Source organism: Grammomys surdaster, unplaced genomic scaffold, assembly GCF_004785775.1.
Source record: "Grammomys surdaster isolate TR1022 unplaced genomic scaffold, NIH_TR_1.0 485, whole genome shotgun sequence".
Classification (NCBI taxonomy): domain Eukaryota; kingdom Metazoa; phylum Chordata; class Mammalia; order Rodentia; family Muridae; genus Grammomys; species Grammomys surdaster.
The window spans coordinates 735,934-746,702 of NW_021604904.1; the positions used below are offsets into that span (position 1 = coordinate 735,934).

General features: G+C 43.8%; 1 protein-coding gene across 4 annotated transcripts in view; it reads left to right on the forward strand.

Moving 5' to 3' along the window:
• Positions 1-462: 462 nt before the first annotated feature.
• The window catches only part of LOC114633013 (zinc finger protein 780B-like), a 16,940-nt gene continuing 6,633 nt past the window's right edge, over positions 463-10,769 (forward strand). For 2 of the 4 annotated variants that reach the window (XM_028781624.1, XM_028781627.1), the window contains exons 1-3: positions 463-541; positions 1,370-1,496; positions 3,594-3,692. In XM_028781624.1, the coding sequence (XP_028637457.1) occupies positions 509-541; positions 1,370-1,496; positions 3,594-3,692 (259 nt within the window). In that variant the 5' untranslated portion in view covers positions 463-508. The remainder of the gene's footprint in view (positions 542-1,369; positions 1,497-3,593; positions 3,693-10,769) is intronic. The other 2 variants (XM_028781625.1, XM_028781626.1) reach the window with 2 other exon arrangements.

A 10,769-nucleotide genomic window follows, 5' to 3' on the forward strand; every position in this document is an offset into this window, starting at 1 on the left:
GACAGAAGGCTGGACCCTGCCTGAGCATTGCAGCTGCAGCCCCTCCAGCCTTGCTGTGCTTCAGCCCTGAGTTTACAAAGGAGGTGCCATTTGGATGCTGTAAGCCCCTGTGAGCCTTGATAGTTGGGGTTCCAGTAGGAAGGTCTGCTCACAGTAGGAGGAGCAGCCCAGGTTCAGGGCTAGCTGGATGTCAGGTGGAAGCTGGGTCCCTTGTGCTGGCATCTTCTGGAGGAAGCTCAAGGCAGACATGTTTAGCTCTGCACTCCCACACTGACCTCTTTGCCATGGGTTGTCTGGGGTTAGGAGAGGATGGTCTTTGTGTAGACTCCTGTGTGCTTCTGATCTGTGTGTGGGAGGCTGTGATTGGTGGGAGGGGAGAGAGTGAGTGTGGATGCTGGAGAAAGAAATGTAGTTGTTGAAATGACAGTGACAAAGTCATTCTGGGAACATCAAGTCACAATCCAATGAAAGGCTTCTTTTTGTCCCCAGGGAGGAAGCCTAAAGAAGAATGGCCAGCTCCAATTCTCAACACATGGTCTGTGTAAGTTGTGTGTCTCTCCTTGACATAGGGGGACTTTCAGGTTAGGTGACTCCTTCTTGTCTTTTCCTCTTGAAGCTTCCCACAGATCCAGAATCCCCTCATCCCAGTCTGCCCCTTCACAGTGAGGGTTGGCAGGTCTGAGCACTTCCTGTCTGAGCCTCTTCCCAGCTGGTACTGATGTTGTCTTTGAATGCATTCCTGCACATGTGCTCTCTGCTTGGTCTGTGGTGAGGGAGGACTGTCACTGCAGTAGAGGTGTCAGTCTCACAGGGAAACGGGACTTTGGGGGCTTCAGAGCTTTGAGGTGATGGTCTCATTGACTACACTGGGAAATCTGATTGACATCTGTGGTGCTGTCAGGCTGGTGACCCAGGGTGTGAGAGTGAATGTCATCTGTGCATGTGTGTGACAAGGTGACCTGCTTGAGGAGGCTTTAGGAGGGAGTTCAGGTATCAGGGAAAGGTCACCCTGGCTGTGATAGGGAGGTGATTGCAGTCTCCAGAGTCAGGGAAGACCTGAGACACATTGACTGAATGATATCATGTGATAGTATGATAAACTCAAGCACTCACAGGATTCCTTGCGTAGTTTACCCTGACCCCAGTGACATGTCTCCTTTGTGGGGGATAACCTGAAGGATGTGGATGGAGTGGAGAGGCACAGTTACTGGATATGTAGGTGGGCACAGCCGTCGTTTATGGGGAGTCGTGCAGTCAGGTGCCTTGAGCATTTCCTTATGGCTCCCTTCCCCCGCTTGAGTCCTTTCCCTTCTGTTTTTCCATCTTGAAAGCTTCCCCAATTTCACTCTCCCTGTGTTTGCTCTTTCAGGGGTCAGTGACATTTAGGGATGTGGCTGTTGACTTCTCTGAGGAGGAGTGGGCCTTCCTGGATGCTACTCAGAAGATCTTATACAGGGACATGATGTTGGAGACCTACAGCAACCTCGTCACAGTGGGTAAGGGCTGTGCCCCATGAATGGGGGATGTGTCCTGTACACTGTGTGCTCTCCTCACTTGGAATTAAAGGGCAGTACCATCTTTCCAGTGGTAGCAGAAGCTGGGATGGTGACCAGTTCCTGTCATCGCTTCACTCAGAATGCTGAGTTTGTTTTGAGTGCAGCATCACCCTCAGATACATCCTGAGTTACAGGCCAGCCTAGTCCATAGGGTGAGGACTTTTTTCAAACAAAACAAAACAACACAAAATAAACAAATGAAATAAATTCTGAAATACATCCATAAATATAATCACAGGTTAGAGAGGTAGCGTGGTGGTTAAGAGAACCAGCTGCTCTCATAGAGGACCCATGTTCAATTCCCAGCCCCACAAAGTGACTCACAACCATGTATCACTCCAGTCCCGGGGATCTGACGCCCTCATCTGGGCTCCATAGACACAGTGTGTGTATGTGGTACTCAGTCAGACATGCAGACAGATCTTCACCTACATATAAAATAAATTTTTTTTTTTTTTTTTTTTTTTTTTTTTTTTTTTTTTTTTTTTTTTTGGTTTTTCGAGACAGGGTTTCTCTGTGTAGCCCTGGCTGTCCTGGAACTCACGCTGTAGACCAGGCTAGCCTATAAAATAAATTTTAATCAATAGAGTTTTAAAAGAGGGAGCTGAGTTCCTTCTTCCCAAAGTAAGAATGTAAGTTGTCTTGGGTTGAAAATAAGAAATTCATGAAGCACCTGCTTGTGTCTGCCATTTCTTGGTCCTCTCAGTGAGCTCGAAGTTCAGAGAGAGACCCTGTCTCAAATACTGAAGTGGAGAGAAATCACCAAAGACATATAACACTGGTCTCTGCCCTATCCAGACATGCCTACGTGCATACCTACACACACACACACACACACACACACATCCGTACTTGCACAGCTAAATAAAAGAGCCATTGTGATTTACTTAGTAATGAATCACTAGAGTTGACTAAAACCAGAAGTGGACACATTCTGTTTCCCTCAGTGAACACTTCCTTTACCTGCTTTGTAGAGGAAGTTCTAGGGTGTGAAGTGTGTCTCTCTCACTGAGCACATCTGTAAGAATGAGGTGTGAATTTGTAAGAAGCCAGCATAATAACAATAATGATAGAAAGTCCCATGACTGGGGACATAAGTCAATGATAGAAATCAAGGCCCTAGTTTTATGCCCACCATTACTAAATAAGTAAATGAGAATTTTAGAAGTACTGATTTTGTATTAGTATATAGGTCAGAGAATCTGAGAAGTCTCTGAATATAGTTGTTAATCTTAGTATCGATTCTTGCAAATAGCATTAACTCAGTCTAAATTATTACCTATTATTCTTATTTTTCCTAATTTTGTTTGTTTGAGGCCGGGTCTCACATAGTGCAGGCTGGCTTTGGACTTGCTATGAAATCCAGCCTTGAACTTAAATCACCCTGCTTTCACACTTCAGGAGTTGTGACTCTGTGTGTGCGCCACCATGCCCCCAAGTATTATTTGGGAAAATTGAGCACAGAATCCTACAGGACTTGCCTAAATAAATGTCATTATTAGTGAGCTGCAGAGATGGGGTGTACACTAGTCAGTGTAGCCTACGAGTTCATGTTCTCGATACTCAGTTATGGTTTCTTTCCTCTTAAGTGCCAAGCCCCTATCTGCATTTAAAGGAGATTAAAATCCTAATCTGAAGCAGGTAGATTCTTACCTTTTCCCTCCTTCTTTGAAGTCTTTCCTCATCATTATTTTTGCTTTTATAACTTTTTTAACTGCTTTTCTGAGACAAGGGTCTTGCTCTGCAGCCCACAGGGCCTGGCTCATTCTCCCCATGCTGGGCTCACAGGCATGATCCACCGTGCCAAGCATCACAGACCTTATAATAAATAAGTCTGTATTTTTAAAAAATCTACACAGTCAGGGCATGGAGGCAAACCCCAGCATTTGGAAGGCAGAGGCTGGCAGGTCAAGTAAGTTCAAGGCCAGCCTGGTCTACCTATCACATTCCATTGCATCTTGGGATAATTATAGACACTGAGTCTCAGGGGAAAAAAACCATGTCTACACAATGAGCCACTTCTTTCTTTCTTTCAAGTGGGAAGCTGCATTTCCAAGCCAGATCTGATCACCTTACTAGAGCAGGAGAAAGAGCCCTGGATGGCTGTGAAGGAAGAAACAGACAGGCTGAGCCCAGGTGAGTAAGAGTGAGGTGAGCCTGCAGCCCTGCCAGGCACTGCATGTGCTCAGAGAGGCTCCACAGAGCTGACATTGGATGTGGCAAACTTCCTTCAAAGGCCCAGGGCCTGTGGGAAAGAAGCCTGAGCCCTGGGAAGGAAGTCAAGGTCAGAGCAGAAGCTGTCAGAGGGGCTGCTGTGTCATGAGTCACTTTAAGTTCTCATTTTCTTCCTCCCACTGGAGCAGGTGCCTCTCTGTAACCTTTACAAGTATCTCATTATTGGTTGTGTGTGCACACATGTGTGCAGGTATCCACAGAGGCCATAGAGAGGGTCAGCTCCCTGGGCTGGAGTCACAGGTGGCTGCTGGTACTCTAACCCAGGGCCCCTGGCAGAGCTGTCAGTGTTGTTGACACTGAACCAAAGCTAGGACAGTTTCAGCCGCAGTGAAAGCTGTACCACAGGGAGGCATGGCAAATGCTTCAGTTCTGTGTCCTCATGGTCCCCGTCGACAGGGTGTGATGGTGTGTCCTCTCTGCAGCACTGGGGAGGTGGCAGAGGCAGATCCCTTGGGCTTGCTGGCAAGTCAGCCTCGTGTCCCTGTGCAGCTCCAGCAAATGAGAGAGCCTGACTCAAAACAACAGATGGACAAGCCAGTGAGACATCTGAGTGCATACAGCACAGCTGTCTACCTGGCTTGACAGGGAGCGGTGATGGCTCTTCTTGGTTGTCAACTTGACCACATCTGGAATTAATAGAACCCAAGCAGCTGGGTACACCTGTGAGAGATTTTTGATGATTAAATCATCTGAAGTGGGAAGACCCACCTTTGATCCACATCTTTTGAGGTGGGAAGATCCACCTTAAATCTGGGCCACGCCTTGTGGTGCAGCCTGTGAAAAGGCTGGGAAGGAAGCTGTGCTCTTTGTCTGCCTCCCTCACTCTGCTAGCTAGTCTAGTGCCTCACTGGTTTCTTTTTTTTTTTTTTTTTTTTTTTTTTGCTATTATGAATCAAGCAGCAATGAACATGTTTGAGCAAGTGTCTCTGTGAAAGGATCAGTGTCCTTTGAGTGTGCGCCCAAGGGTGGTCTGTCTGGATCTTGTGTAGATCGACTCTCGCCTTACTGATGAGTCTGCACATTGATTTTCATAGCAGCAATACATGTTTGCACTCCCCCTAGGAATGGGAGTGTATCCCCTTACTCCGCAGGCTGCCAGCATGAGTGTTTACTTGTTTTATTGATCTTAGCCATCTTGACAGGCGTGAGATGTAGGCATTAAGTAGGTTGATTGATATTTCCGTGATAGCTAAGGATACTGAACTTTTCTTCAAGTGTGTCTCCGCCGTTTGACCTTCATCTTTTGAGAATTCTCTCTTTCTCTCTGTACCCTGTTGTCTAATTGAGTTACTTGTTTGCATGATAGGTAGTTTTTTTTTTTCCATCCTGTGTATATGTTGGATGTTAGCCCTCTGTTGGATGTGTAGTTGGTAAAGTCTTTCTCTATTCTGTAGGCTGCCCCTTTTTTTAAGTGATAGTTTCTGTACAGAAACTCTTTTAAGTTTCCTCTATGCCTGTGTCTTCCTGTGCTGATGAATCGAGTCTCTTTCCTACTTTCTTTCTCACCAGGTTCAGTGTATGTGACTTTATGTTTGGATCTTTGATCTATTTTGAGTAATGTTTGTACAGAATGATAATTATGGTTCTGTTTGCATTCTTGTACATGCAGCTGTGCTTTTTGTCTGGCCCCATTTGTTGAAGATGCTGTCTTTTTTACAGTGTGTATTTCTGGAGGCTGCTGCTGCTTCTTTAAGAGTTTATTTATTTATTTATTTATTTATTTAATATGTGAGTACACTGTCTTCAGACACACCAGAAGAGGGCGTCGGATCCCATTACAGATGGTTGTGAGCCACCATGTGGTTACTGGGAATTGAACTCAGGACCTCTGGAATATCAGTCAGTGCTCTTAACCGCTGAACCATCTCTCCAGTCCCCTATTTCTGGCATCTTTATCAAATGTCTTGTGTCCATAGTTATGTAGATTTATTTCTTCCATTTGCTTCCCTTGATCAATGTGTCTTTTTTTTTTTTGTGCCACTCCCGTGTTTTGTTAATTACCGTAGCTCTGTAGTACCGATGGAGATGGGGGCGACAATGCCTCCTGCACCTCTCTTGTTATTCAGAATTATTTTTAGCTACCTTGGGATCTTTTTGTGTTTTCATATGAAGATGCAGTTTGGCCTTTTGTGATATGTGGAGAATTGGATTGGAATGTTGGTCGAGATTCCATCAAATCTGTATGTTGCTCTTGATAGAATGGCCAAGTTAAATTAATTCTCATGATCCATGGACATGGAAGGTCTTTCCATATTCTGATATCTTTTTCAGTTTCTTTCTTCCGTGTCTTACTGCTTTATATCATACACATTTTTCACTCGCTTGGTTAGAGTTACCCTGTGATATTGTATGTTAGCTGAGGCTATTGTGAAAGGTGTTGTTTCTGTGATTTCTTTCTCTGTCTCAGTCCATTTGTCTTTTGTATCTAGGAAAGTTACTGATTGTTGTGAGTTCATTTGGTACCAGCTTCTTTGCTGAATGCGTTTATCAGCTGTAAGAGTTCCCCATTGGGCCGGGCGGTGGTGGCGCACGCCTTTAATCCCAGCACTTGGGAGGCAGAGGCAGGTGGATTTCTGAGTTCGAGGCCAGCCTGGTCTACAGAGTGAGTTCCAGGACAGCCAGGGCGACACAGAGAAACCGTGTCTTGAAACCCCCCCCCCCAAAAAAAAAAGAGTTTCCCATTGGAGCCTTCAGGGTCACTTATGTACGCTGTCACATCATCTGCAAAACAAGATACTTTGACCTTTTGAATTTGCATTCCTTTCATCTTCAGTTGTCTTAGTGCTCTAGGTAAAACTTCAAGTACTTTCCTGAGTAGGTATGGAGAGTTTGGACAGCCTTATCTTTTTATGGATTTAAGTGTAATTGCTTTGAGTTTCTCCATTTAAGGTGATGCTGTCTTTGGGCTTGCTGTATACTGCCTTTATTTTGTTGCAGTGTCTGTCCCTGGTATCCCTAATCTCTCCAAGACCTTTATCCTGAAGCCATGTTGTATGTTGTGAAAGGAGCGTTCTGCTTTTAATGAGATGATCCTGTGTCTTTTGACTTTTATTTTGTTTATAGGATGGGTAACATTTATTGATTTATTTATTTCAAACCATCCCTGGATCTTTGAGATGAACATACATGATCTTCTTGAGTGTTGTACAGTTCAATGCTCAAGTATTTGATTGAGAATTTTTGTACCTATGTCCATCAGGGGCGGATAAGGGGTGGGAAAAAAGAAGAACCCACAAAGTAGCAAAGACCAGCTACAGCTCTGCCCTCCTTTCATCTCTGATAGTGTGAATGTGCGTCTTCTCTTTCTGCCTCTCAGTTAATTGGCTAAGGGATTGTCAGTCTTACTGATTTTCTCAAAGAACCAGCTCTTTGTCTCCTTGAGTCTTCATGTCTGTTTTTCTTTGATTCTTTTTTATTGATTACAGTCCTGAGTTTAATTACTTCTTATGGTCTCTTCCTTTTGGGTGTAATTTCTCCTTCTGTTTTTTGTTTGTATTGTTTTTGTTTTTTATTTTTTTGTTCTAAAGCTTTTTGTTCTGGTTAATTTAGAGTGAGATCTCTCTAATTTCTTTTTATGCAAGTGCATATTGCTATGAACGTGCTTCATAGACCCGCCTTCATCATGCCCTTAAATTTGGATGTGTTATGTCTTCATTTTCATTCAATTCTAGGGAGTCCTTAGTCTCCCCCTCAATCTCCACTGTCTTAACCCAATTTTCATTGAGTAGTGTGTTGTTCAACTTCCATGAGTTTTTAAGCTTTGTGTTTTTCTGTATTTTATTTAGTTTTTTCCATTTATTTATTTATTTATTTATTCACTTACTTTACGTTCCACTCATGGCCCCTCCTCCTCCCAGTTCCACCCTCATAAACCCTTCCTCCCACCTCATGCTCTCCTTAGAGAAGGGGAAGTCTTCCATTGATACCCACCTGCCCTGGCTCATCAAGTCCCAGCAGAGTTAAGGGCATCCTCTCCCACTGAGGCCAGACAGAGCAGCTCACCCAGGCAAGAGGATCCACAAGCAGGCAACCGAGTCAGAGAACCCCCCCCCCCCCCCGCTCCAACTGTTAGAGAACCTCACGAAGACAAAGTGCATTGCGCATCTGCTACAAATGTGCAGGGGCCTAGGGACAGCCCCTGCGTGCTCTTTAGTTGGTGGTTCAGTCTCTGTGAGCCTCCACGGGCCCAGGTTACTGAACTCTCTGTAGGACTTCTTGTGGTGGCCTTGACCTCTCCAGCTCCCTTAGTCGTCCTGCCTCCCCCTCTTCCACAGGACTTCCCGAACTCTGCCTATGTTTGGCTGTGGGTTTCTGCCTCTGCCTCCATCCACTGCTGAATGAAGCCTCTCAGAAGACCATGATGTTAGTCCTCTGCCAGCACAGCAAAGCATCATTAATAGTCGTGAATAATCAGGGGTTGGCTCTCTCCCATGGGAGATGGATCTCAAGTTGGACTAGTCATTGGTTAGCCATCCATAACTTTCTGCTCCACCTTTATCTCTGTGACCCTTAGACGAAGGTCACATTTTGTGTAGAAGGTCTTGTGGGTGGGTTGATGCCCCACTACCTCCCATTGAAGACCTGCCTAACTACAGTAGGTGGCCACTTCAGTCTCCATATTCCCGGCTGCTAGAGTCTCAGCTAGGGTCATCCCTATAGACTCCCAGGACCCTCCCCTGTCCAAGGTCCCAGGCTAGTCCCAGAGAGGCCCCCACCACAAATTTCCATTTTCTCTCCCATTCCTGTTCACGCTTGAGCCATTGGTGTTCTGTTCAGAGGTTGTCTCCTGTGCCAGTGTGTTCAAGGTAGTTCCCCACTTTTTATTCTTCAGATTTAGTGAATCCCATTTTGTGTTGAGGTCTTTGATCCACTTCAGCTTGAGTTTTGTACATGGCGCGATGAATATGACTGTATTGGCGGTCTTCTACATGCAGACATCCAGTTAGACCCGCACCATTTGTTGAAGGTACTTTCTTTTTTCCATTGTATAGTTTTAACATCTTTGCTGTGTAGGTTTATTTCTCAATCTTTGATTCTATTCCATTGATCAACTCATCTGTCTTTATGCCAGTATCACGTGGTTTTTATTCCTATTGGTCTGTAATACAGCTTGAAATCAGGAATGATGATACCTCCAGAGGTCCTTTTATTGTACTGAATTGCTTTATCTATCCTGAGGTGTTGTTATTGTTGTTTGTTTTTTTCATACGAAGGTGAGGATTTTTCTTTCAAGGTCTGTAAAGAATTGTGTCGGAATTTTCATGGGAATTGCATTGAATCTGTAGATTGCTTTTGATAAGTTGGCCATTTTACTATTTTGATCCTACCGATCCAAGAGATGGGAGATCTTTCCGTCTTCTGATATCTTCTTAAGTTCCTTTCTTCAGAGACTTGAAGCTCTTGTCACACAGGTCTGTTTCTTGCTTGGTTAGAGTTACACCAAGATAATTTATGTTATTTGTGGCTAATGTAAAGGGTGCTTTTTCCTTTATTTATTTTTCAGCCCGTTTATCGTTTGTATAGGGGCTATTTTTTTAGTTAATTTTGTATCCAGCCACTTTACTGAGGGTGTTTTTGTAGAAGTTCTCTGGTAGAGTTTTTGAGGTTACATATGAATCCTAACATATGACCTGCAGATACTTTAACTTCTTCCTTTTCAATTTGTATCTTCTTGATCTCCTTCAGTTGTCTTACTGCTCTAGCTAGAACTGCAAGTACTACACTGAAGAGACAGGGAGAGAGCGGGCAGCCTTGTCTTCTCCCTGATTTTAGTGGAATTGCTTTAAATTTTTCTCCATTTAATTTGATGTTGGCTAGTGGCTTGCTGTATATGGCCTTTATTGTGTTTAGGTATATAACTTGTATCCCTGATCTCCAACACTTTTATCATGAGGGTGTTAGATTTTGTCAAAGGCTTTTTCGGTATCTAATGAGATAACATGTCATTTTCTTTTCTTTCAGTTGGTTTGTATGGTGGATTACATTGATGGGTTTTTGTATATTGAGCCACCCCTGTATCCCTGGGGTGATATGTACTTGACCATGGTGGATGATGTTTTTGATCTGTTCTTGGATTTTGTTTGCAAGTATTTTATTGAGTATTTTTACATCAATGTTCATAAGGGAATTTGTCTGAAATTCTTTTTCTTTATTGAATCTTTGTGTGCCTAGATTGTAGTACAACCAATTTAAACTTATTCCCCTCTAGCTTACAAACGAATGAGACACAGGCTATGGTTATTTTATTTGGCTTTGACAATTACTGGAGGGTAACCCCTAATCTACTCTTCTAACTGCTGGCCTGGCTACCTCCCCAGCAATGTACCTCAGATACTTGCTGTTTCTCCTGGCTACATGCTCGTGGTCTGTGTCCTCTCGTGGTGGCTTCTTCCTTTCCTCTCGTTCTTCCTCCTTCTCTTCCTGGTCTTCTCCCTCTCCCCCCCCCCCTTCTCTTGCTTCTATACCCCCACACTCCTAACCATGTAACTCCAAACCCACCTACCTCTAATACCTCCAGTAATTGGCTGTTGCCAGTTTTATTTAACCAACAGTTTTAAATCGAGGAACAAGGTTTGCACAGTAAAAGTTTGTAAATGTGAGAATTCACTTGTTGGCCTAGACCTTCACATACAGAATTCAGCATTACAATACACAGCAACAGACCAAACCTCAGTTCCCCTTTTTTGTCTTAAAAAAAAGTTCTTTCTCTTATAATAATAAACAACATACCCTAGGAACAATTACAAAGTTATTATGAAAATTATTAGGTAAAAGTTAACATTTTAAAAGTCCTGTGTGTTTGTATTTGGCAATTCAGGAAAAAGTATTCTTTTATCTATCCTATCCTGGTGAATTCAGAGTTCTCTATCTAGATTAATTTCTATCCTAACTTGTAACGGCCGTTTCTTTTGTAACGGCCGTCAGGTTCTGTTACTTTGTAAAGGCCGGCCGGTTCTGCTGCTCCGGTCGGCAGGTCAG